We start from the raw sequence: 26,606 nt of genomic DNA, 5'->3' as shown, positions 1-26,606 counted from the left end.
TAATTCTTAAAGTAGCCAGCAGCGTGAATAACCACCTTTTTGTCTCATCCTTCCATCCTTCCTCATTGCTCTTACTGTGTCTGTACTTGTTCAAGTGCTCACCACTTCTGCGTATCTCATTTCAGCAGTATTCTTGTTATGGGGCTAAGCCTCCATTTTACACCATCAGTTTATCTGACCAGGCTCCTCTTCCTGATGCCTGTTCTGACTGACTGAATGACTTCCTTACTATCTTGTAAACAATGTTGCTGATTGCCCATTGCCTGAAATCAAGTCTGAACTACTTGGACTTTTTAATTCATACCTACCTACATCTCTAATGTTGAGTCCTTCTTTGCTTTGCCATGTACCTTTCACTTCTGTCAATCCTAAAATCTTAATAGTTTTAGCATAAACACCATAGCTTCTTTCTTCCACCCTGGTTGTTCACAAGCTTCACTGTTCCTGAAGAAAACATGACAACTTTCCTTCCCTCATGGTGTTTAATGCAAGTACATTTCAGGCAGGAGTGCTGAAATTTTTTTTTCCCTAAATAGTAGGATCTTGACTCAGAAAAACCTTAATTCCCAAAACTCAGTCTCAGCAAATCTAAAGAAAAGATAAAGCTGTGAAGTGGATTGTCTGTCAGCCTAGAGAGGTAAGGCCTAATTAGGTGGCCCTCAAGGAAAGCTGAGCAAGGGAAAATGAAGGCAAATCGCACCAACCATCTTAAAGAGGTTTCACTGAAAATCTCCCTGACTGAATCCATTGGTGTTGGTTATCTTAATGAAGCCACTAGAGACACCACATTTGACCAGTTTGACCACATTTAGAAATTGCTTTCTGAGGGCATTTGGTCTGCTGTAGAGAAGGGGTCATGAGCTAGCAATTCGCGGGCATTGTCTGGGCTGCAGATATGTTCAATCTGTCTGGGAGTTAAAAACTTGAATTAGTTTCCAACAATTAAATATCAGGGAATTTCCACTAATAATCTGGGTATCTGATTTTTCTTGAAAATCCAGTAACAGCAGATCTGTAATATCACAAGGAAAAATTCACTTGAGCCAAGTAGTGCACCCCACTTAGATAGGTCAGTCTTCAACTCAGCTCTGCCCTTAACCATGTCCCAATGTCCAGATATGATGTCCTTTACCTGGTCAGCCTGACTCTGTTAGGCAATTTGCTGGTTCTGGTAATCCTCTGATATTGCTGAGTAGTTATTTTCCCCAGGCAATACTGACTACATTTGATAGGTGGGTGGCTCTCAGAGGCTTCACTTTGTTGCTTAGTAGCCAGTCAGATTTCTACTAGTCAACCTCTCCTGGACTCATGTGTCTCAGGTGTGAGTGAAGTGGTTGGAGCAGGTGACCATTAAGACTTCTTATTGCTCTAGCATTATGTGCTATCATGGAATAACCTGAATGCTTACACCTTTCTCTTACAGGTTTTGTTCTCAACTCTTTTCTGTCTATCTGTATTACTCTACCTATATCTACATCTCCATTTCCATCTCTATCTCCATCATTATCTGAAAGATTATTTCTATTACTACCTGAAAGATTATTTTTCTCTTAAAAGCTTACTTGTGGTAGAGAGTATAGGATTTGATGGAAGTAATGGGGGTATACTTGATCAACCTTTCCTTTTTTCTCTCTCTCTGCTTTATAAGATGACCTTTGTTTTGTTTAGCATGTTCATGGAGCTGGAAACAGTAAAGACATGCTGATTCTAAAAGAAGATACTCAGTATACATAGGAAGAATGCATCTTTTTTTTTAAATTTCTACCATTCTTTGAGTAGAATTTGTTCATAATATTAAAGAGTTCACTTGCCATAAATATTCATTGGATACTTTTCTACCATAGTGATAGCTATCCTTGACATACATATATAAAGAACAAAATAATGTGCAGTTCTTTTTAATGAACAAAATAAAGTGCCCATTTACACAAAGGGCAATGCACAAATCACATGTAAATGGACAACTCCTGAAATAGTATTTCTCAAACCTAGTTCATAGGAATGAAGTTGCTGGCTCATATATTGCTAGCTGCTGCAGTACTCCGAGGACCACAGTGTAAGTAAAAGCTGATGGACAGCTTTCTTGGGCAATGATTTTGCTTTACTTGCTTCTAATGTAGTGTCTTTGTGGGATCTTTTTAACCCTTTGGATATAAAACATCACCAGAAAAATGAAATACATGCTTTTCAGTGTCTACTGGATGAAGTATACATAGTCAGTTGGATGGTTTTTTTTTTTTTTAATAGAGGCATGTTTTTATTTATTTATTTATTTATTTGTTTGTTTGTTCGTTTTTGTTTATACATGCACTGGGTACAGTCAGAAGCGCGGGAGGGTGAGAGAATTCACCAGAGCCAGAGCGGGGAGCAGAGCAGGCAGACTGACGAAATACACTGCTGAGGGGAGCAGTGGGCGGCAGGAGAGGTCTGCGCGCCATGTGGGACCCTCCTCCGGTGGCCGGGGAGCAGCCCGGGATCGAACCGGCGCCGCAGAGGCTGCAGGCAGCTTCGCAACCCAGCACTCAACCGCTACGCCACCGGGGAGGCCCTGGATGGGGTTTTTTCCTTCTCGATTTCCTTTCCTGTTCAAACTAGAAATTTACCTCTAGCCAGCAAAGTCTCTGTATGTAATTGTATTTAAAATGCGTACGAATTGACATTGGTTTTTGAAATAGGTAAGGCATTTCACTAATATTTCTGCTGTTTTGTGTTCTAGATTGTAAAACAAATTGTATATAATGACAAAAAATTTAATCCCCTCTTGATTGTGGAGGGATGACAATAGATATTATGTGGAAACAAAAATGACAGCAGAAACATATTTTCAGGATTTAATAAGGTGACTTAGAATAATTTTGTTCATCCAATTTTCATTTTGGCTGCACTGATTCTTTCTTCTTTAGATTGTTGCAACTTTTTTTCCAATATCTTTGTTACAGAAGTAGATAGTGCTCATGATTCACCTAGCTCTTGGAGATGATTTTATAATAGTGGGTTACTCTAATTGCATTTCTTTACTTTCTTTTTCCTTTAGTAAGAAAAATAGTAAAGAATTCTTGTTCTCTTTGCACATTGGGGAAAGTTCTTCTAATGTTATCACTCCTACTGATTTATAAGCCCTTGGGCTTCTATTGCTTAAAAAAGTCAAGTGCAAATAAAGGTTTTTATGGAACCAAAAAGACCTTGAAGGTAATAAACACTTTGTATAATTTCATTGTATTAGATGATGAACTTAAAAAAGTTGTACTGGGGAAATAATTTATTTTGGGTATTAGTTATAACTAGAGATTTCTGCAGTAGACATATGTAAGATACTAAGTTTATGTATTAGGATTTGGAAATGACTGTGACAGCTGAAGATGAAATCTCTAATTCCATAAGCTTTTTACCTTTAGTTTTCTAAGAGCAAGTCTGAGTTCATTTGTTAGATGAATATTTTTTCTGTGATTTTAAATGTAGAAAAAATAAAATCAATAAGCAAAATGAAGGTGGTATATGTATAAATTAATGAATAAAATATGATTATCAAGGTTAATAGATAACTAAACTGCAAAATCTAGCCTTGTCCTTAAAACTATGTTAATAAGTATTAATAGTTTAGTTAGTTGTATTGTCCCTTAGCAAAGTAGATTAGGATTATTTAAATATAAGTATGGGAAATAAGGAGAGTTGTAATTGAAGCAAATGAATGTGAAGTCCTAAAAATTAATATACAGTAAACCAAGAAGCTACGTTCAAGGTGGAATACTTTAAAATAATTGAACCGGGCCTCCCCTGGTGGCGCAGTGGTTGAGCGCTGGGCTGCGAAGCTGCCTGCAGCCTCTGAAGCGCCGGTTCGATCCCGGGCTGCTGGGCGAGGATCCCACATGGTGCGCAGACCTCTCCTGCCGCCTGCTGCTCCCCTCAGCAGTGTACTTCAGTCCGTCTGCCTGCTCTGCTCCCTGCTCTAGCTCTGGTGAATCCTCTCACCCTCCCATGCTTCTGACTGTACCCAGTGCTTGTAGAAATAAATAAATAAATCTTTAAAAAAAATGGAGCCAAAAGAATGAAAGTTTAAGGAAAAAAATGTAGTTGTACTTTTTAAACATGATGCACAAAATAATACCTAATTGGATTTTAAAAAGAATGATTTTCTTAGAAAATTGAAAATTTATCAGGAGTTTTTTGCGAATAGTTACACTTTCATTATAACCTCTTACATTTAGTTGGTTTGTCTTTAGTATTTTTTCAATATTATAATAATCATTAACAATACTAAAAAACAAAGCAACAGAATGATGATTCATTTTGGGACAATAGAAATAACTGAAAAAAAGGTTCTACAATATATAAGCTGCTACCTCTTAAATGAATGAATTAATTATTTAAATTGAGATAAAAAGAGCATCCCTGCCATCAGGTGTGACCCCCATAGTGTACCCACCACCTAATCACTCCTGATCCAGCACCCTAATCCACTGTGCTTCCTTACCTCTTTGTTCTTATCCTTCCCTCACACCTCGTATTTCTGGATGTTTCAGTTCTATAGTCAGATTTCAAGCTGTCTTTATGTGAACATTGGCTTCTCTATATTTTCTATATTCCACAGTTTTAAATAAATACCTAAGGAGTGCTCATTAGTAACCAGGTGCTGGATATTGGGCGCTGGATAAATTAGACACTTTTTTTTTTTAAAAAAGATTTATTTATTTATTTATACAAGCACTGGGTACAGTTAGAAGCGCGGGAGGGTGAGAGAATTCACCAGAGCCAGAGCGGGAGCAGAACAGGCAGAAAGACTGAAGTACACTGCTGAGGGGAGCAGCGGGCGGCAGGATTGGTCTGCGCGCCATGTGGGATTCTCACCACCAGCAGGGATCGAACTGGTGCTGCAGGGGCTGTGGGCAGCTTCGCAACCCAGCGCTCAACTGCTGTGCCACTGGGGAGGCCCTAAATTAGACACTTTCTATCTCCAAGGATAGATGAAGTGGCTAGCTTTGTTCCTTGTTTGTGCGTTATTTATCTCTGTACTTTTAGCACCTAGCGCAGAGTTCAACACATAAAAACTTATTAATATCAGCTTGTTGAATCGAATCCAGTATTTGTTGCAAGAGTAAATATCTAGGATTTTGGAAGAACTGAGTTGAGTTTTCTTTGGGTTTCTCAGAAATTTTGTAAATGGAAGAGAACACAGATGTAGGATCTCTTGAATATGCTAGGATGCAAATTATTTAACAGTATTTAAATAACAACATTGCATTTATAGTTTAAAGTGTTAAGTATTTTAACATTTAGTGTAGTAGGAAGAGCAGGAGTCTGGGGGTGAGATGCCTGTATGATTTTGGGCAAGTAACCTAGCTGAGCTTGAACCTGAGCTTTCTTCATTTAATATGAGGGTTAAAGAAGGGTTCTTTTTTAAAAATATATTTTATTTTATGTAATTCTTACATCATTTTTCATTTTTGCACAATGTATGCATTTTCATTTTGGTTATATTCCCCATGCAATTGCACCCCCTTTATTTTGACCCTAATCCTTCCTCTCCCCCCAGCCCCCTGTTGTGTGTCTCTGGTTTATAGTTGCTTGTTGATTTTGATTTTTTATTTATTATAGTTAGTCTTTTTCCTGGTCCCTTATTTAGTTTTCTAAATTCCTGCTATGAGTGAGACCATCCGGTATTTTTCTTTTTCTTTCTGTCTTATTTCGCTGAGCATGATCCCTTCCAGCGCCATCCATGTCTTAACCTGCAGTCACAGATGACCTTATTAGAAGCCTTGAATGACTTCAGATGGTATGTGGATGTTTGAAAATGTATTTTTTGCTTAGAATGGACCCAAATGTCAATAGCTTCTCAGGAGCCTATCCTCCCACTTCCCCTCAAGATTAATTTCTGGTCTAGATTATTTCTAGGGTTTATTTTACTTTAAAAAATAGCTTCAATGTAACCTGTAAACATTTTAATCAGTTGATTAAAATTAAGAAATAAATCTTTCAGCTTGTTATTACCTATGAAAAATTCCATTTTGGATTGTTCTCTGTTTTATATCTTAATCAAATAATTAACCTATCAAGCAGCTAATGAACATTTATTGATAAGCATTGTATTTTCTGAACTATACTAACAAAGGGTAATAGTGAAGGGTATACCAATATCTTTCTTCAAAGAATGCATTATCTAATTAGGAAGACTAAATCAACCTAATCTTTCATTTTAATGTAGTCATGGAGATGAATTTTGCACCGTGAAAAATCAGTGGGAAAAATTAAGACTATACTAAAAGTGAAGTAGATGATTAATTCTAGCTGATGTGCTAAAACTATGTTTTCAAGGTATTGTGTTAATCCATTAATCCATGACACATTTACTGAGTACTGACAATACTCTAGGCACAAAAAAAACACTACAATATGGTCTATCAACATATAGGGTGTTGTATAGGAAATTGAAATAGAAACAAGTGATTATAGAGTTGTGATCTAGTATTTATCCAGTTTTTTATTCAGATATGAAAAAAGGTGCAAAAGGGAAAACAGAATTACTCTAAACTGCATAGGATAGCTCTCAGTGGCCTCAAATCTAATTGAATTGGTATAATAAATACACGAACCATTAAGACATAGGACAAAATATCTTGCATCATAATTCTCTATGAAGTGCCATGCAGCTTCTAGGGAGAAGAAGTCTCTGTTTTCCATGGGGAGGAAGTATGAGGGAATGATTAAAAAAAAAGGCCTTGTGAAAAATGTGGACCCATGTTTGTGGTTGAATTTAATAATAGTGGAGATGGGCAGATAGGAAACAGCAGGAGTGATGACATTGGCTAAGTCCATATTTGTGACATAGCTCATCTTCCAGTTTACCCTAAGTATAGTGTATATATAACAAAGATTAAAATAAGTAGAACAGGGTCAAGGTAAAAGTCTGAGCCTTCTCCTTGAAGGAGTGAGGAAATATTAGGAATTTAGGAACTATAGAGAAAAAGAATTATGCTCCTGAAGCTTAACTTGGAGTGAATTAAAATGGGAAGAGGGCCGTTAGCTATAGCAATAGACTGGTAAAAAGTAGTAATGGGCTAAACAGAGGTATGTGCACTGGTAACAAAAAGGAAGGAACTAATTTCTGTGCTATTGCAGAGGAAGAAGTGGGAGGATTTGACAGCTAGTGAGATGTAAGCATGGGTGGGATAGACAAAAGTGCTTCAGGGGTATTGTACCTGGTTCACAGAGAGGAGGCTATTTCTGTTGGCAGAAGTCAAGGAGCCAGAAGGATGAATTGTTTGAGGAAGTTGTTTGATGGTAGTGAGTTTTATTCTTATTGAGGTCATTATGAATGGGCCCAGTCACACAGTTTAGGTGCATGGAATAGAGGTTGAATTTTGAAGGGCAAATTAAATATATGTAAACATGGAGGAGAAGATTGGACATTCAAGGCTCAAGCATGCATGGGGCCTCATGAGTGGGAATATTTAAACAAGACCATAACAAGCAATGTTTAATTCAGCATATATCTATTTATCAGAGTGTATGTTCTATAAGTCAGGGGTCAAGTTCATTTGATTTCCTATTTCTAAGCTTATCACTGTGGTAGCACTTGGTATGTGCTCTGCAAATATTTGTGAATAAATAAGTGAAGATGTACTCCACTTCAAGCATTTGCAAAATACTGAGATTAGAGGCAGAATAACAAGTTCCTGCTCTCAAAGAACTTATAGTGAGTCTGTCTCTATCTCTATCATCTCTATCTCTATCTCTGTTTCTAATCTCTATCTCTATCTCTGTCTCTATCTCTATTAAATATAATGTATCTATCTATATATAAAGAATATATATTCTCTATCAATCATCTGTCTCACCATCTACCTATGTATCTATCATCTACCTATGTATCTATCACCATCTACCTATGTATCTATCATCATGATAGATGATATTTTTTATCTAGCTATCTGACTACTTGTGTGTGTGTAACATAGCAATGCATATAATACAATACATGGAGATGGAATCATATGTGAAACACACAAAGTATGTTCAAGAAGGCTTAGAGAAAAGACATTGATATCCTCAGGAAAATGTGAGGTATCTAGAAGGAAACATGGTAGCTTATGGCAGATAAGGAAGATGAGGAAGGGGTTCCAGGCAGTGGATATTATATTAATATGCATGTAGGTTTTTGAAAGTATATGGATTATTGGAGCAACTTTTAGATTTCTATGATGCATCTGGATGAGGGGGAAAGGAAAGATGAGACTGGAGATTTAGGTGGAGGCCATTTCTTAAAATACCTTGTCTGTCTTACTAAGGACTAACAGACTTATTCTGAAGACCTTGGGGTACAATGAGGGATCGTGAAGAGAAGAGACAATGGAGGAATAATACTCTTAGGGACAGTCACCATCTGTCTCAGGGCATGTTCATTACAAATCTAAGCTTGAATTTCTTCATCTGAAAAATAAGGCTAAAAGTCCATAAGAAAATACATGCATTTAATCACTTTGTTGGGTTATTTTTAAATCAGTAGATTTTGAAAGAAGATACATTTTTTCAAGAGTATGTTTTTTTCTTACATTTTCAAATTAGAAGTTTTGTATCCAAACATCATTCTTCCAAATTTTTTAAGGATAAAGATATATATTTTCTGAAGCTGCAATTTAAAAGTTCCCTTCAGTTAAATATAATTACTCTAAAAGTGGCATATCTCTACATATGCTTCTTGGTGAAATTGAATATTACTGGCCTGTTTCTAGAATGTGACATAAGTGGGAATAAGATAATTATAGACAATTCTGGAAGCAGTTGCCATTGTAAGATTTATATGACTGGATGAGTTAACTTAGAATTAAGCTTAGACTTTTTTTTCTAAGTTGCAGGTAGCTGAGTTAATTTTTTTTTCTGTGTTTTACTTCTTATTTGATCTTGAGAGAAACTAGGCACCATTTAACTGCATATATTGCAAACATTTCTTATCTATATCTTCAATATAAAAATCCTAATACTCAGTACCTCAGAAGTGCCTGACATCTGGCATTCATAAATTGCTTTTTAAATCTGGACTTAGATCTTATGGACAAGACAGAAAAAGCAACCAATAGCATAAGAGCACTTATTAGATACCAATAATAGTAAAGGGTGATGGAGGGCACAAAAAATTGAGAGAGAAAATGTTTTCTACTCTTTCAGGTAGCCTAAAATTTAACCAGGCAGTCCAAACACTAATACCATTTTGAAGAGGAATGAAAGCAGTGTGCATGGGGTTGTTGACATTGCTTTGATAATGGGTCTAACTACACCAAAGAAATGTGTTCTCCGAACTGGAATCTTAGAGACCATTGTGTTCCCTTAAACAAATGGAAGCTTTCCCATTCAACTGGTTTACTCATTACTATTAACTTGGCAGTCAAAAATAATTTACAAACTCATGTTGGATTTGGAATGCAAAAAGAAAAAAAAAAGGAAATAACAGGAAACAAGTGAATTTTGAATTTTTTTTTAAGATTTATTTATTTATTTATACAAGAACCAGGGTACAGGCCAGATGCGCGGGAGGGTGAGAGGATTCACCAGAGACAGAGCAGGGAACAGAACAGGCAGAAGGACCAAAGTACACTGCTGAGGGGAGCAGCGGGTGAGACAGGAGAGGTCCGCTGCACCATGTGGGACCCTTGCTGGCAGACTGGCATCAAACCAGCACTCCAGAGACTGCGGACAGCTTCACAGCACAGTGCTCAACGCTCAACCGCCTGGGCCACCAGGGGAGGCCCGAATTTTGAATTTTTAAATCTTTTTTTTTCCACAGGAATTTTGTTTCAAGACTTTTTAGTGACCAAACCAGAGGGTTGGTTTGTTTAGTATGTAGTTTATTCTCTCCTCAACCACATTGTTAGTGAGATTTGCAACTTAAAAGGGAAATAAAGACAAAAATAACAAGCACTATTGAGTATAAGAAAAAAAGGGAACCCTTGTGCACTGTTGGTGGGAATCTAAATTGATAGTCACTATGGAAAACAGTATGCTGTTTCCTTAAAAAATTAAAAATAGAATTACCATATGGTCCAGTAACTCCACTTTTGGGTATTAATCCAAAGAAAACAAAACTTATAACCCCCCATGTCTGTTGCAGTGTTATTTACTGTATAATAGACAAATCATGAAAACAACCTATGTTTTCTGAATGAATGAAGAATATGTGATACTCACACACAAATGGAATATTAGTCATAACAAACAATGGAATCTTGCCATTTGTGACAAGGATAGAACTTTAGATCTTATGGTAAGTGAAATAATTCAGACGGAGAAAGACAAATACTATTTGATCTCATTTATATGTGGACTCTAAAAATTGTCAAATGCATAGATACAGAGGATCAGTTGATGGTTTCCAGAGGCACAGGGTGGAGGCTAGGGGAAATGACTGAAAGTGTTCAAAAGGTATAAACTTCCAGTATAAAATAAATACGTCATGGTGACTATAGTTAATGATAGTCTGTTGTATATTTTTAAATATAAATTTTTAATTTTAAATTTAAGAGGATAAATCTTAAATACTCACATAAGAAAAACATTTTGTAGCTATGATTGGTAACATTAACTAGCTTATTGTAGTGATCATTTTGCTGTATATATATGTGTAATATATATATGCAAATATCAAATCATTATATTGTATACCTGAAATGAATAAATGTTATATGCCAATTATACATCGATGAAAAATAACAAAAAATATAAAAAGAAGTAGTGGGAAGACACAGGACAATCTATTCTGCCTTGCTACCTCAAAAGTGCTTGTTACCAACTGGCCAGTTTTCTAGAAACCATAGATAGAGGAGCACAATAGTTACTCTTTTTACAGAATCATAAAGGAATTCTGAGGTGAACGTTATTTGCACAGCAGCTCCATTTTGGAGTAGTTTAGATGATGTTGGTAACACTTCTCTGTGTTTGTTTGACATATGAAATGATAACCATAAGCCTAGCCAGTTCTAGCTATTGAATTTGCCACTGAGGTGGAGAATTCTGACCTCCCCCACTCCACTTCCCCGGCAATCTGTCTAGGAGTCCTCTCTACCTCTTATTTTTATGCCCTGAGTTTCTGTGATGTGACAAATTATTTTAAATTACTATTGCAGACAATTTCTCCTTCAGGGTAACTTCTCAGCATCCAACACAATGTCTTACTCAGTTTTCAGAAGTGAGCTCACAGGACATTTACTTCCACAATTGCAGACAATTGTAAATAATTTGTTGAGGAATGTACATTCACTGCAGCATAAATATAAAATGCTTTTATTTTTTCAAATCTAATTTTTTAAGCTTGGTAAGTGAATCTCCGTTTAGCATTCCTCAACAACATCTTGAACAGCTTCTATGACTGGAGGAGAATGGAACTCAGGATGAATTGCCTTCTATATCCAAACATATTAGGGATGTCGTGGTGGGCTTATTTTGAGAAGATTGTGTGCCTATGACTTTCAGATCCTTAGTACAAGTTGAAGCTCATCTTCCTCACAGCCTTGCTTCTTGTTAAATGTCTCTCAATCACTGTCTGACTGTAGTAGAACAGACATCTCCAAAGCGTGGAGAGTTAGTGAATTGCCATGATTTTCTGCAGTTTTCAATAGCCAGTCTGTAAGTGACACAACTGCATTCACCGTTCTTTCTTTATTGTCATTCCCACCTTCATGTAGTGAACTTAGATAGAGATTAAGTCTAAAAGGCAGAACCTCTTTACTGTAATGTCATCTAGCATCAAGTCCTCATCTTTGATATCAGAAACTCAGTTTTGTCAGTTTTATGAGTTGAGTAAACTTGGGGGGATTTCTTCATGAATAGCCAGTAACTAATGTATTAATCTTGTGAATTAATCAGTTTTAAAATAAATTATGAGGTATACTTTTTAAAGAGTCAGTGGACTCACCTGAAGTACAGTATGATGGGTTTTGACAAGTGTATACAATCATTAGGTATGATATCAGAAGGAATTTTTAATAGATCTATCATCTATTGCTAGTTTTCTCTAAGTTTAAAATATTTTTTATTTTGAACTCCTTTTTCTGTGTCTATTAGGGTAATAATATGTATTTTTATATATTAATGTGTTATATTGTGTTGATTGATGTTTGAATGTGAAGCCAACCTTACACTCCCAGGATAAACCATTCTTGGTTTATGTGTCTTATTTCTTTTTTTGTATGTAGCTGGATCCTATGTCCAAAATTTTCCTGAGGTTTGTTTTTTTTTTAACTATATTCATGTAGGGATTGGGTGTGTAATTTTCTTGTTTTCACTTTGTCTGGCTAAGATATTTGGGTTATGCTGTCCTCAAAATGTGTATTGTCAAGTATTCTCTTATCTTCAAATATCGAAAGGTGTTTCTGTAGCATTGGTTTTTTTTTTTTTTTAATTAATACATAGTAAACTTCTTCAGTGACGTCATCTTGATTTGGAACTTTTGCTGTTGTTAAGATTTTAATAACAAATTCAATATATTTATTATTCACAGGATAAACATTTCACCGTTGTTAGCATTGTCTCTATTTTGTGGACAGGTTACATAATAGAGATGATTAGAGCTTTTATTTTTTATTCAGACTTATTTTCCTGGCTTTGTACACTAGTTATTTTGTTTGAAATTGGAAGTCCCCAAATAGTTGCAGTTACAGATCTTTTGAAGTATGTTATTTCTACTGAGAAATAATTTTGTCATTTGTGGTTTCTTTCTGAAGCTTTTATTCTCAGATGACAACATTAATTTAACTTCCAGGGCAACTCATTGTAGTTACTGATAACCTCTTTGAAAGTGTTACATATGAGTTCAGTTCAGTTGTGAACAGTTGAATTCATATAATCAGTGTTTATTCCTTGCCACCTCCTTCTTACAAATAGTGGTTAGGTGCACAGGCTAACTCACAAAAGCCTATTGTAACCACATGAAATTGAATGTTAGTTCTAATAATATCGTTGTACCTATGTGATTTGTAGCCTTTTTTTTTGTATGAAAAAGTGTTGTGAGGTCTATCTGGCTGTAAATTTCAAGTAATGGATTTACAGACATTTTTGAAATATAGCTGATGACATGTTGGGGATTACATATACTTGGAAGCCTTTCGTTGTCTTGGGTAAAATTTGACAACATTGACTAAATACTGTATACAAGAATGAGAAGTTTAAATGTGTTAAACTGTAACATTCAGGCTTCATTTTACAGTCTTTCATCCTTTTCTAATACAAACTTGTGGACGTTTTCAGCCTGAATACGGAATTTTCTTATTCTGTACTTATATTATTTGGTTAGCAAATCAGTTAAATTTGGCCATTAACATTTAAAGTCATGATTTTATTAACAATAGGGCAGAGAATTTACCATTGGCAAAGAACCATTCTTGTGATCCTGATTTTGTTTACCAGGTGATCTCTTTGCAGGGTGAATGAGAGACAGGAGATTAAGCTAACTTCTGAATTCTGGTCTGGAACATTTGTGCATATTATCTGTGTTCCTGCCATCACAAAGCTATTCATGGTCATCCCTCAGAGTCACAGAGTGGCCTATAGAATAAGAGATCTGTTTATCTTTCAGAGAAGTAAGCAAACTTCCAGATCTCATAATGGCTAATAGCAATATGAAATTCGATTATGTGATGTCTCTAGGCTGATTCAGTGACTCTACAAGGGATTTTCTTTATGTCCGTACCATTGTTCTCTTCAGCCTTCCTCTATTACTTAACAATATCCATTTTGTACTAGGCCATATGGTCAGAGATGGGAAGAGGGACGGTGTACTCTCATTTCAGAGGTGTTGGCCTTTGATACTATGTGAATTGTTGTTTTTCGCTGGCTCTGCTTGATTTTTTAAATTTACTGTACATATTTAGGCATCCAAGGTATTTTACCCCAGTTATTTTTATATCTGTGGGCAGCATTTTTCAAAGAGGCAAATACATATACTTAGATTTTTGATAACTTATTTTTGATTATTCACTAGTATAATGAGAATGCTTAAAATTTCCATTTGATGATATAGAATAATTGTCATAAAATATTCTAGATTATCTGGATACCCATTTTATGTTGAATTTGCATTTACATTGGAATAAAGGGAAGGCCAATTGACATCACAAGACACATTTCAATAGTTTTATTTTGATTTGAGAAAAAAAGTGAGAATTGAATCTATTTAGGACCTTGGGACAGGGATATCAAACAGAAAGAATATGTACTGTGCCATATTTGCTTTGCTGTGGATATATGGGGCGATTGGGTGGATTCTATCTTTAAACAAAGTGTGGCATTTCCTTCTTGGTTTTACAATATAGTAAAGGTAATCAAACTGTGGAAAGAGTTTGAAATTTCCTGTAATAAACATCTTTATGCATTTTTTTGCACTAAAAGTGCAAAAAAGATGTTTATATGAGACTATAAAAAACAGAGGATGGACTATAAGAATCCTGGGTAGCTGGTAAAAATCATTCCAGTTCTTTTCAGATATTATGACTTGCTAGCAATCTGCAATAGCAGGGAAGTGGAAAATCCTTTCTTTTTGACTTTGATATAATTGTGCTTTTATACTTAAAATGCTCTGTCTGACAGAGTAGCCCATTGTTTTACCAAACCAGAGCTTCTAGCATATGTGATAAAAATGAATTACAGGTTTGCTTTAGGTCTTGGGTGGTTGGAACATCTAATCTCCTGGGTTAGGACTTCAGTCATCTCTAGCTATAAGTAGCCTTGCCATTTTGCCTTAATATATTTACAGATATTTTAACTCCTTAAATGTATCATAACCTAAATATTCTTGAAAAATCATAAACTAAACTGTAAATTGGCCTTGTTACCAGTCTACTTAGAGACTGTTCTGTATGGCCTATGTCATTATTCAAAGCATGTCCCTGTCTTTTTTTAAACAGAGATAACACATTTCAGAGAGGAGCAGATTTCAATCTGTCAACCAACACATATTTATTGATTTCCTGGTCATAGTGGGAAGGGAGAATATATATTTCCCCTCACCATCTGTTCTTTATAAAAATCCCATTATTTCTCATAGTTTCTGATATTGCAAATTCCACTTATACTAATATTAAAGAAGTTACGAATGCACTCACTACATGGTCATTTAATAAACATGTAATGAGTAGCTAACAAATATGATTCAGGTTGTTTCCTGGAGAGAAAGAGGTGAATGTGTAAGACTTGCTTCTAGCTCCCCAGCTCTTAATTCTTCATCTTTTTGTCCTTAGTGTTACATTAGTCATTGATGACCTCTGCTTTATAGGAACTTTCTAACTCTTAAGTTTCCAGATGGCTCTGTAGACATCCTCTGGCCCTAGCTTATTCCATATCTTAGGTAATTCAATGATTGCTGCTGCTTCTGATGAAATACAGGTATTTTTATTATCAGTATCTCTCATTCATTGAATAGTAGCTGAATATCCAGGCCCTGGAACCCTTTTATACAATAAAAGACAGACTCTTAGATACTGGGGGTAGAGCTTTGGTAACATCACCAGAAGGAGGATCATATACTTCCAAAATACAAACAACAATTTAAGCCAACATTACCTCAATTAAAATATTATAAAAATCTTGTAAAAATTATGGTACAGCAATACTTTTTTTTCATTTTCAAAAAAAATAAAAGAATATATGAGGATCAGAGGGAGTTCTGAACAATACTGTTAATACTTAGGGGCTAAGGGAAGATTTCATAGAGTTTGAAGATTAGACTGATTTCAAAGGATGACAAAGTTAGTTTAACATTTTCATTCTGGGGCCTCCCTGGTGGCGCAGGCAGTTGAGTGCAGTGCTGTGAAGCTGTCCGCAGCCTCTGCAGTGCCGGTTTGATTCCCGCTGGCCACGGAGATACCCACATGGCAGGGAAGACCTCTCCTGTCTCGCCCGCTGCTCCCCTCAGCAGTGTATTTCAGTCAGTCTGCTGTTCTGTTCCCCACTCTGTCTCTGGTGAATCCTCTCACCCTCCCGCACATCTGACCTGTACCTCAGTTCTTGTATAAATAAATAAATCTTTTTATTTATTTATTTAATTTTATTTTTATATTTCCCATTCAATTGCAACTCCCTTATTTTGATCCCAACCCCCCATAAATCTTAAAAAAAAAAACACAACATTTTCATTCTGCCATTTCCTACCTAGGTATAGAGAACGCATTTATTAAAACAATATTTATCAAGCATCTACTGTGTGACAAGAACTCTGTAAGCAATGGGTCAGCAGTTAAATGGATACCAGTGCAACAAAAAGACAGAATTATTCACACAGATAATCTGGGTCAGGGATGGGGAGTGACATCCACAGATCAAGTCCAGGTAGGAACTAGGGAACCCAGTCTGATTACTGGCAGATCCTCTGTTCAAGAACAAAGAAATCTGAGATATGGATAGAATCACATAGCCTTAGTAGTATAGGTAGATAATGCAGTTGTGTTATTTTTGTTATTTTTTTCTTTTCTTTTTTTTGCAGCATATGCCATTTACATGAGTTCAAATGCCAAATATATTATCTTGGGCAAAGTGATTCATTCTGGGTCCTTGTTTCCACATTTGTGAAATGAAGATCAGGGTAGCTGCTCTACATATTTTGGAGACATGCAAATAAAATGTATGTAATTCAGGAATACCTGTTACTTGAAAGGTGCCCAATAAATGTAATTGTTTAAAGTTTTGAGATTTTGAGCTAAACGGTTAGCAACATTTCTGAAAGGATGAAACAGTTAAGGAGTGTGTGTTTGTGTGTGTGTGCGTGCGTGTATTGTAGGGACCAAGAATATAGGAGCTTACAGACTCTGACAAAGGAAACCATTTGTGAACCAGTGATAGTAACCAATCATTATCATATAGTTAAATATTAGCTGTCATTTTCCAAAAGACAAGAGTTACATCTAAAAGTGTTGGAATTCCACCTTCTTTTTCTGAGAAAGAGGCCACATGGTTTCTTCATTTTTATCAATAACTGAGTGAAATCCACTGCTTATAATTTCTGAAGTGATATTTGTATTAATTTATTTAAGTTTTAGTCACCAGAGTGCTAGAATAGAGAGCTGCCTCACCATATTTTAAAGAATGTGGATTTTTTATGTGTAGTATGAAAAACAAAATTCAAATTTAACTTTTAACTAGTCATTTTTTTATCATCTCATGGAAATGCTCCCATAAAGGTAATTAGATCCTTTGGCTGTTCTCTCCATCACTTTTAGTGCTTTCATGGAGATGGTGAAAATGTGAGCATGGATGTGGGAAGCATTTGAGAACTAAGACAGCACACATATGCTGTAAGATTAATTTTAGACTAGATTTTTTTTCCATTCAATGCTTTCTTACTTTCTCCAATTTTACAGTATCATGCTAACATTTAAAATATCTAAGAAGTTTTCTATTAGAGAGAGAGAATAATTTCCCAAGGGATTCATTCATTATGCATTTATATTCTTCTCTAATCTATATAAATTTCAGAGTTAGGCCAAGAAATATGTAAACTGTTTGCATATCCTAAGCAGTCTCCAAAACTCACATATTCATGTTTTTAGATGTTATTTTGTCTTCAAATCATGTCTTGGAATGCTCAGTCACTCATTCTAGTGCTTAATTGGTACAGTTATTTTATTAAAAGAATATCATTTTTCAGTTTTCTTTCACCAACTCCTTTACCTCCTTTGCCACCAGACAAAAAACTAAATAAACTAAACTAAAATTTCAAGAATAGAGGGGTTGAATAATTGCTGTTTACTTAGAGCAATGAAAATTATCTAGATAATATTTGGGATTTAATTTTAAAACATCAATAAATGTCCATCTAGGTGGGTAGATGGCACGCTTAATAAAAGTCTTTGAGTCTAACAAGATCATTAGCAAAATACAATACCCTAATTCACCTTTTCAATCAGCAATAATTGAAGCCTTTTGTGAGGGGAGAACAGTTTATTTTTTCACTTTTCCCATGTAAATAGCCCATTTAAGTAAATTAACAACAATAAGACTAGTGTCTTACTGTCACCATATGTGACTGAACCATAAGTGTGGCTGAACTTACCCCTGGTTTGCTTTAGAGCCAGAAAGAACTATCAGAGAATATAGTGAGAGACAGAAAAATGTTATGACTTAAGTTACCAGATATAGGTAATTGTAATGGTTTAAAAACGAGATAGGTAAGAAATAGAATATCTGGGTCGATACAATTGAATTTCTTAAATTAGAAAAGGGACCATGCTATGAGTTTGATGTCCAAGGGCATTACCTTATGATGTGATCAACACTGAGGTCCTGTTTAGACCCAGCAATAAAAAGACCTGGTCACCAGAATTGTGGTTCAAGGTAGAGATTTGCTGTCAATGACAAGATAAAAGCTTGGCTATTATATTGAGACCTAAAATCAGAACCCTTCAAATGGTAGGCTTTTAAATATGCATTGGATGATTGCTTTTGAGTATGCTTTAAATCTTTCTATAACTAAAGCCAAACTTGGTCCCAGACCTGGGGTGCTGGAGCAGGGATTGCAGGTAAGTGTTAAGATACAGATTTTCCTATTTATGATTTATCCCCTGGTGAAATACAGTTCCTTTTTGCTCTCATTTGAAGCAGTCTGTTAATTTAATGCTAACTAAAGTACAACATGATGGTTAAACATAGAATTTGTAGTATTAGACAGATCCCCTTACTTGCTTTGGGTCCAGGGCCAGTTTATTTAACTTAGCAAAGCCTCTGTTACCTTATCTGAAAGAATAAGAGAATTATTTCATAGACTTGTTGTTAGGATTGATATAAAACAGTTGGCATAATAACTAGCATATAACTCATTAGAATTTGCACTGTATTTTTATTTCTAACTACTTACCAGATATTAAAAGAGGTCTTTAAACTTGACTGAAGGCTTGATACTCAGACACCAGTTGGCACACAGTCTTTACCATCTTATCAGACATTCTGTTTGCAATCTCTTCTGCCTCTTTCACTGAGCCTGTCAGCCTTGCTGAATTGTGTGACAGTTCCATAATAAGTATCAATAAAAAACCTTGTAATAATTCTTGCCCAGAAGTATCACATTGCTATCTCTAGAGGTCTGTTTAATATATTAATAAATTTTGCCTAAGCATTGAGTATGACTTTTCACTCCTGAATACAATATAGTGTGGAAAGTTTTTCTTTTATTGTGAATTAGATTCTTTTGTGAGAATGTATTATACTAAGAATAAGATGAAAACATGTTTTTTTCTGGGCCTACCCGGTGGCGCAGCGGTTGAGCGCTGGGTTGCGAAGCTGCCCACAGCCTCTGCAGCACCGGTTCGATCCCCGGCTGCTCCCCGGCCACCGGAGGAGGGTCCCACATGGCGCGCAGACCTCTCCTGCCGCCCGCTGCTCCCCTCAGCAGTGTGCTTCGGTCCTTCTGCCTGCTCTGCACCCCGCTCTGGCTCTGGTGAATTCTCTCACCCTCCCGCGCTTCTGACTGTACCCAGCGCTTGTATAAATAAATAAATAAATAAATAAATAAATAAATAAATAAATCTTAAAAAAAAAAAAAGCAATGTTTAAAAAAAAAGAAAACATGGTTTTTTCTTTAAAAAAAGCGTTTGAAGTTAAAAGTCATTATCTTACTCATTACTGTTTTGGTTTCATGATTAATTTTATGGAAAAGTCTATATACATAATGTATAAGATATCCATTTTCTTCCTGTTTGCTTATCAAACTCCTGTTGGGTTTTTTTGTCTTTTTCAAATTTATAAGCACAGGTTTCAGAAAGTCATGTTTCAGAAAATATAAATTAAATAATAGTTGTCCAGTCTATCCACCAAATTATTTAGGACTTCGAAATCATTTTTGGAAAAATGATTATGTTTATAAGTAATGAAATAATACATGATTGTGTTCATGAGTAATGAAATTGCATGTGTCATTTATTGAATAGTTGATAATGGCAACTAATGACACACAGTCAAGAGACAGATTCTGAACTAAAATAATTTAAGTTCCTTTGGATGCATTCATGATCAGATACCTCTCAGAAGGATCAGCATTTTAGCTGATGCTGGGCTCACTGTGAGAATGGGAAGAAAACAAAGAGCAGGATGGTTTAACTGTGCGTTACTTACTACTTAGATCAAAGACAATTATCAACCATAGCTGCTTTGTAATCCTCAGCACTCAATGACTAGGTTGCTGAAGTAAATCTCAATTCACTTAATGTCTAGAGAAGAGAAAAGAGGCAGCTATTTAGCCATCACTGTTTTCAAAGGACAGAATAGCAGTGTTAATGGATATGGGATTTTTTTCTATCTTCTATCAAACAGCATGCTTCATTAAATACTTACAGTATGTAAGGCACTATGAGGACTGCTGTATATTAAGCATTGAGGAGGTATATTAAAAGTGTGATAAAAGCATCAGTGTAGCACATTTCAAGAAAATTCTTTCACATGTATCATCTTATATGATCTTGACAACATCCCTGTGAGGAAGGAATACAGATGTTATTTTCTTCACTTTTACAGATAAGACAAAGTCTTTTGAAACTAAATGATTTATTTAGTCCTCTGCAGAAGTGCATCAAATCCCACATCATTATATGCAAATATTTATTCATTTAAAATATTTGTGTAAGACCTACTATGTGTTAAATGCTGTGCCCCTGCTCTTCTGGAGCTCACATTCCAGAGGGGAGATAGGAAAGAAATAATTCCAAGTAGAAAATTCTGGACTCTGGATAAATGGTGCAGATGCAAGTGAAATGTCCTGACTGTGCACAGAGGGAAGCCCTTTCATTCTGGCAAGGATAACAGATTTCTTCAGGGTTGCAGGAGCAATAACAGAGGACCTAGGACTGTCAGATAAGATCAAGTGGGCTGAAAGCAGCCAACATGACTGGAAAGAAAGGTTAGGAATTTTGTCCCAGAAAGCCAGGTAAAAACCCTGTATGAAGTAGAAATGAATGTGGGTTTTTAAGTATTAGAGTGATCTAAAAAAAAATCAGCAGTGTGTGATTGTGAATTATAGGTTGTGAGATAAGAGTCAAGAAAATAGTTTCTTAATGATTACTTTAAAACATTTATCTTCTAAAATTAACTATTTTGTATGAAACAATTACTATAATAGTCATCATAAGGCTTCCCTGAATTATTCTTTTGAAATGTGTAAGACATTAAAATATTTTGGGAATTAAGAATTTAATGTAGACGAACTCTCTTCGTTGAATATACGAGAATAAATAATTCTCTTTTGTTACCTGGATTTTTTTTTTAACTCAATGTCTAAGAAGTACAAGGTTTAGGCCCATAGTTCTACATATATGCCCTAGCACTGGATGTGATGCTTCATAGAGCTTCAAATGTCTTCATAGACATTTTTTTACAAAATTCTGATTATTTTTATTCTTCATAGTCTACTCAAGGGTATTGTTTCTAATTCTAGTAGTTTCATTTCAATATTCTCGTCTTTATCCTATTTAGTTAATTTATTTTCATGTACAAAATAACCCAAGAATTGATAAAAGGTGCTGAAGCAGGATGAATTTCTCAAAGTATAGATAAAAAGTTTCATTAAATTTCCTAAAGCTCCATCTTTGTCCTGAACCATTTAATAATTATTTTAGTTTTTATTATAGATTTTCACACTATTGAAGAGTAGATACACAGTATAAATCCTTTTATTCATAAACATTTAATTCTGTCAATCCTTTAAAAAATTAAATAACTGAACTTTTTCTCTAAGAAGTTGTCAGTATCCAGTTTTAGGATCATGAAACTTTCTATGAATATTAGCACACAATGGAAAAATACTTCATACTTTGTCAAATGGTTAAAATAACTTCAGTAGTTCAATATATTTGCATATGCCTATGTGCATGTGTTTGTAAAATTTTATTGTTATATTGGGATTTCATATTCAGAAAGCTGAATGGAGCTATTTGTTTTAAATTTTTTCATATTAATGTCAGTGCATAGGCCGGGCTCTTCAGTAAATTATTTAAATTACTGGTGATGAAGGTTCTTAAAATATATGATCTTAAGAGAATTGACTAATAAGTTATTATAATTTATGATACATGGTACATATATAGTGTTATTAGTCACTGTTATCTGCATTCATACAATTTGAAATATTTACATGTTTGGGAGTGATAGTCTGAAAGTATGTGTCTGTGTATCATTTTCAAACTAAAGCAATTAGTGAAAAATTTTTCAAAAATTATATAGTCAATATGAAAACATTTAGAAAATACTTAAACAATAAGAATAACTGATTTGTTGAAGGGCTGTCATGTGCCAGGTAATATCTGAATTTTTACACACTTCATGTATACTCCATCAATGTCTTATTTATTTATTTATTTATTTATTTATTTATTTATTTATTTATTTATTTATACAAATACTGGGTACATTCAGAAGTGCGGGAGGTTGAGAGAATTCACCAGAGCCAGAGTGGGGAACAGAACAGGCAGATGGACGAAATACACTGCTGAGGGGAGCAGCGGGTGTGGCAGGAGAGGTCTGTGCGCGATGCGGCCGGGGATCTCGCTGGCGGCCGGGGATCGAACCTGTGCGGCAGAGGCTGCAGGCAGCTTCGCAGCCCAGCACTCAACCACTGCACCACCAGGGGAGGCCCTCCATCAATGTTATTATTCTCATTTCAGAAATTAAGAAACTGAGACGCAGAAAGTTTATACCCTGGTTTTCTACATTTCTCTTGCCCTCTGATCTCCCATTAGTGTTTCTGAACCCAATTAGAAACCACCCGATAAGGTTTTCTAGGAAAAGCTGTATTCAAAGTTCAGCACCCTTAAAATGCAGATCATACCAGAGGAAGGAAGAATAGGGGATCCCACAACAAACAGTCCCAGAACTAACACACCTACTGTGTGTATGCAATTTGTTTTTCTGATACTTCCAAGATTTTCTATGAAGTTTTGTTTGGTCATTCATTTGTTTAACAAATGTTAAGTACCTGCTAGATAAATGTGATTCAAAGATCAATCAAATTGATAGCTTAGCAAGGGAAGAGACTAGTTCACCAATAACAGGGAAAATATGAGTAATAAAATAAATATGTGTAAATAGTGTTATAGAAGAACAGATAAAAAACGAAAGATTTGGACCAGAGAAAGCAGAAGTGTGAAACTCCCCAGAGAAGGAATGTGATTCGAGTGGATTTTGAAAGAAGTAGGAGATTGTCTGAAACTCAGTGAGGTAGGCATTCAGCCATAGGAAAAAGGTGAATCAAAACATTGAAAGCCTGAAAGGAAGTTGTTTATCAGGTACAGTGAGTAGATTTTTATGTTTGGAGCAAGGGGAGAGGAAAGAAAGTAGAAAGAGAATAGTTAATTGCACTTTATTCCACAGAGTATTGAAGATTAGTTGCAGCCATCTACCTTCTTTTTCTTATCATTGCTTGGAAAGACTAGAAGGAATTATGCTCAGTAAAATGAGCCAGAAGGAAAAAGAAAAATATCAGATGGTTTCACTTATAACAGGAATATAGGGGAACCAAATAAGACATCAGTGTAAAAAATAATAATAACAGTACAAAACACAACAAAGCAAAAACAGACAATTATAAGTCAGAGACATACTGCAGGGGAGGCGGAGGGAGAGGGGTCAGAGGGAAGGAGGGAGGAAAACAGGAGACTGGTGATGGTGCACGGGTGCTTTGGGGAAGGAAATTCGATGGGGACTCAACCTGAGGGACTGAAGGGAAGCAGATATTGCTTAAAAAAAATAAAAATTTTTAAAAAAGGAAAAAAAAAGAAATGGTTGAAGCACCCAATACCTGGCAATGGTGGGGAGTTGTTATCACCCCTCAGACCAAAAGAGCAAGGCAAGGATACAGTGCTACCAAAACCTGTTAGAGCTGGAGTCAAGAATGAGGGAGTACCTGACAGCAACTACAGGGACACAGGCCCCGCTAAAACAGTGGTCTAGAAGAAAGAGAGAAGTAACAAATACCTCAACCACTCTCACTAACACACCTACTGTGTGTATGGATAGGAAAACTGCACACACACAATTGCTTATAGACAGTAGGTGTATAGAATGGATTTGGAGGAGCAAAGAGTAACCAGCAGAGACAAGGAAATATTTTGCTACTCAAAAGATATACACTGCATTGTGGTCACCTACGTAGGTCTGACCTGACACATCTACATCATCTCTTGTGTCTTGTAGTGACCACAATACATTTGGTTGTTTGAAGAAACAGCAAAAAGCTTTGGGTATGGCAAATCAAATGCATATTTTCCTTTTGTAACTCCATTTCAGTCTCCTTATAATAATACAAGGCAATGAAGCTACTAGACCAACAACAGCATTACCTCTACACTGCTTAATCCTATTCTAGTCTTTTAGGGTTCTCTATGTATATTATCATATCATCTGCAAATAGTGATAGTTTTAATTCTTCTTTCCCTATTTGGATTCCTTGTATGTCTTTCTCTTGTCTTATTGCCCTGGCTAGGACCTCTAGTATTATAGTGAAGAGCAGTGGTGAGAGAGGACGTCTTTGTCTTGTTCCTGATCTTAAAGGAAAGTCCTTCAGCTTTTCGCCATAGAGAATACTATTGGCAGTGGGTTTGTCATATATGGCTTTTATCATGTTTAGGTATGTTCCTTCTATCCCGAGAATTTCAAGGGCCTTCATCATAAATGGATGTTGGACTTTGTCAAATGCTTTCTCAGCATCTATTGATACGATCATATGGTTTTTATTTTTCTTTTTGTTGATGTGTTGGATTACACTTATTGATTTTCATATGTTGAACCATCCTTGCGCCCCTGGGATGAATCCCATTTGATCGTGGCGTACTATCCCTTTGATGCATTGTTGGATTCTGTTGGCAAGGATTTTGTTGCTTCAACCATTTCTTGCCAGTTCCCTTAATGCTACCTATACCTCCATAAAATATATTTTCTTTAACATGACTCTTTTGAGTGTGCTCCCCATTTGTGCTCTGTATGTTGTACTATACCACTTAGACTCCTCCTTCAGGACAGACGTGTGTTCTTGGTTTTCTCAGAATTTTTTCCTAGTCAGTTGCCCTCACTAGGTTTCTGTTTCTGTTCTGGGGCAGTCTGCATTCAGTGAGTGATCTTGTGGGAGTATGAAGGGTTTGGTCCTTTGTACCCAATTTGGGACAATCATATGGTTGCTCGAGACCTTTCTTGGGACTATACTGAAGCTCATCTTCCTTCTCTGCCAGACTTCCTTCCTTGTCCTTACTCCTACAAATACGACTCCTGAGATTTCTCCCTAATAATTATCAATAATACTGAACTCAGCCACGGTGCCTGCTTCACAGATTCCAGTTGACAATACTCATTCTCAAAGAACATGTGTATTGGTTAATTCTTGTGAAGAGTCACTGTCTCTTGCCTCTTGCCTGTAGTTATCAATAGGACCCACAATAGTCATCACTTTGTTTTTGTACCTTCCTAGCTCATTTTCCTGAGATTCTTTATGGTCTTCTCATACCCTTATGTCATTCTTTTTTTCTTGAAAAATGATCTAAAATATTGATTAAAGCAACTTTAAGTCACTGATAATACCTAGTAAGTCAGAAAACATTTAAAAATATTGCATCCAGTGTTGAAGTTATTATGGCACAGATAGATATATACACAGATGGTGGAGTTAACTAAAATAACTCTTGAAATCAACATCACAAAACATTATATATGTATCTCATTATGCTCTCTGGTTTAATAATCACTTTTCTGAGAACTTTTTCTTAAATAATTAAGAGGAAGAATAAATTGAAGTTATCATTTTTTGAAAGAAGAGAGTACCACTCAATATCTGAAACAAAATGCTGAATTTCTTACTTTTGTAAGCAAAGATGAGCCTTGCTTGTTAGGCACAGGTATTTCTGAGTAAAGCATGAATTAAACTCAGTGGAATCACAGAGTTTTTGGGGTCCTAAATATTAGGTATTTGGGGTCCTAAAGTTACATGGGACTATACGGTGATTGTTGACTATTGGTTGTAGAAGCATGGTTACCAGTGTGTATCTGTTGTTGATTGGCTGACTTTCAAAAGTGTGGTCACTTAAGTGAGACTATTTCCAATTGGCTGAGTCTCAGAATGCTGTGGTGTCACTGATTGTCTGACTTTTAGAAACTTAGTTATTAGATGAATTGTCACTAGCCATTTAAATAGTTTAAACTCAGCTGGGTAATTACTTATTACTATGACTACCATGTAATCAGTCTTTTCATAGAAGTGTAGGAATTTTTTTCAACAGCAGTCTTTACTAAAGATTTGAACATAATTTCAATGTTCAATAATATAATATACATAGTTAAACAAATTATGGTGAAGGCACAATGGAATGCTATATGGTCAATACCACTATTAATATTGACTATCCACATTAAAGTTTTATATTGTAAAGGTCAGTTAAACAAAGATTATTGAATTTTTATTTTCTTGTTGATGATATCACTATGAAAAAAATAACTTATAATTTGTATGTAAAAGGATCAACTCATAGAAGAATTATGAATGACATTTTTAATGTTTTATATGTTTGTATGATAGATGCACACATGCATGCAATGTTTTTCAAAGAGATTTTACAAGAAAAGTAACCTAGCAATTCAACAGATATAAGTTGAATTTTAATAGGAAA

At 35.5% G+C, this 26,606-nt stretch overlaps 1 protein-coding gene across 6 annotated transcripts in view; it reads left to right on the top strand.

Moving 5' to 3' along the window:
• Window positions 1-26,606, top strand: part of PDE4B (phosphodiesterase 4B) — a 582,343-nt gene that overhangs the window by 122,165 nt on the left and 433,572 nt on the right. The window contains exons 1-2 of one of the 6 annotated variants that reach the window (XM_054691795.1): window positions 10,217-10,252; window positions 16,460-16,597. The exons of 4 other annotated variants lie outside the window; for them this stretch is intronic. In XM_054691795.1, coding sequence (XP_054547770.1) covers window positions 16,585-16,597 — 13 coding nt within the window. In that variant the 5' untranslated portion in view covers window positions 10,217-10,252; window positions 16,460-16,584. One more of the 6 variants, XM_054691794.1, reaches the window with a different exon arrangement.

Source organism: Talpa occidentalis, unplaced genomic scaffold, assembly GCF_014898055.3.
Source record: "Talpa occidentalis isolate TD23 unplaced genomic scaffold, MPIMG_talOcc4v2.1 talOcc4.9, whole genome shotgun sequence".
Lineage (NCBI taxonomy): Eukaryota > Metazoa > Chordata > Mammalia > Eulipotyphla > Talpidae > Talpa > Talpa occidentalis.
This window is presented reverse-complemented; position numbering and strand designations above follow the sequence as displayed.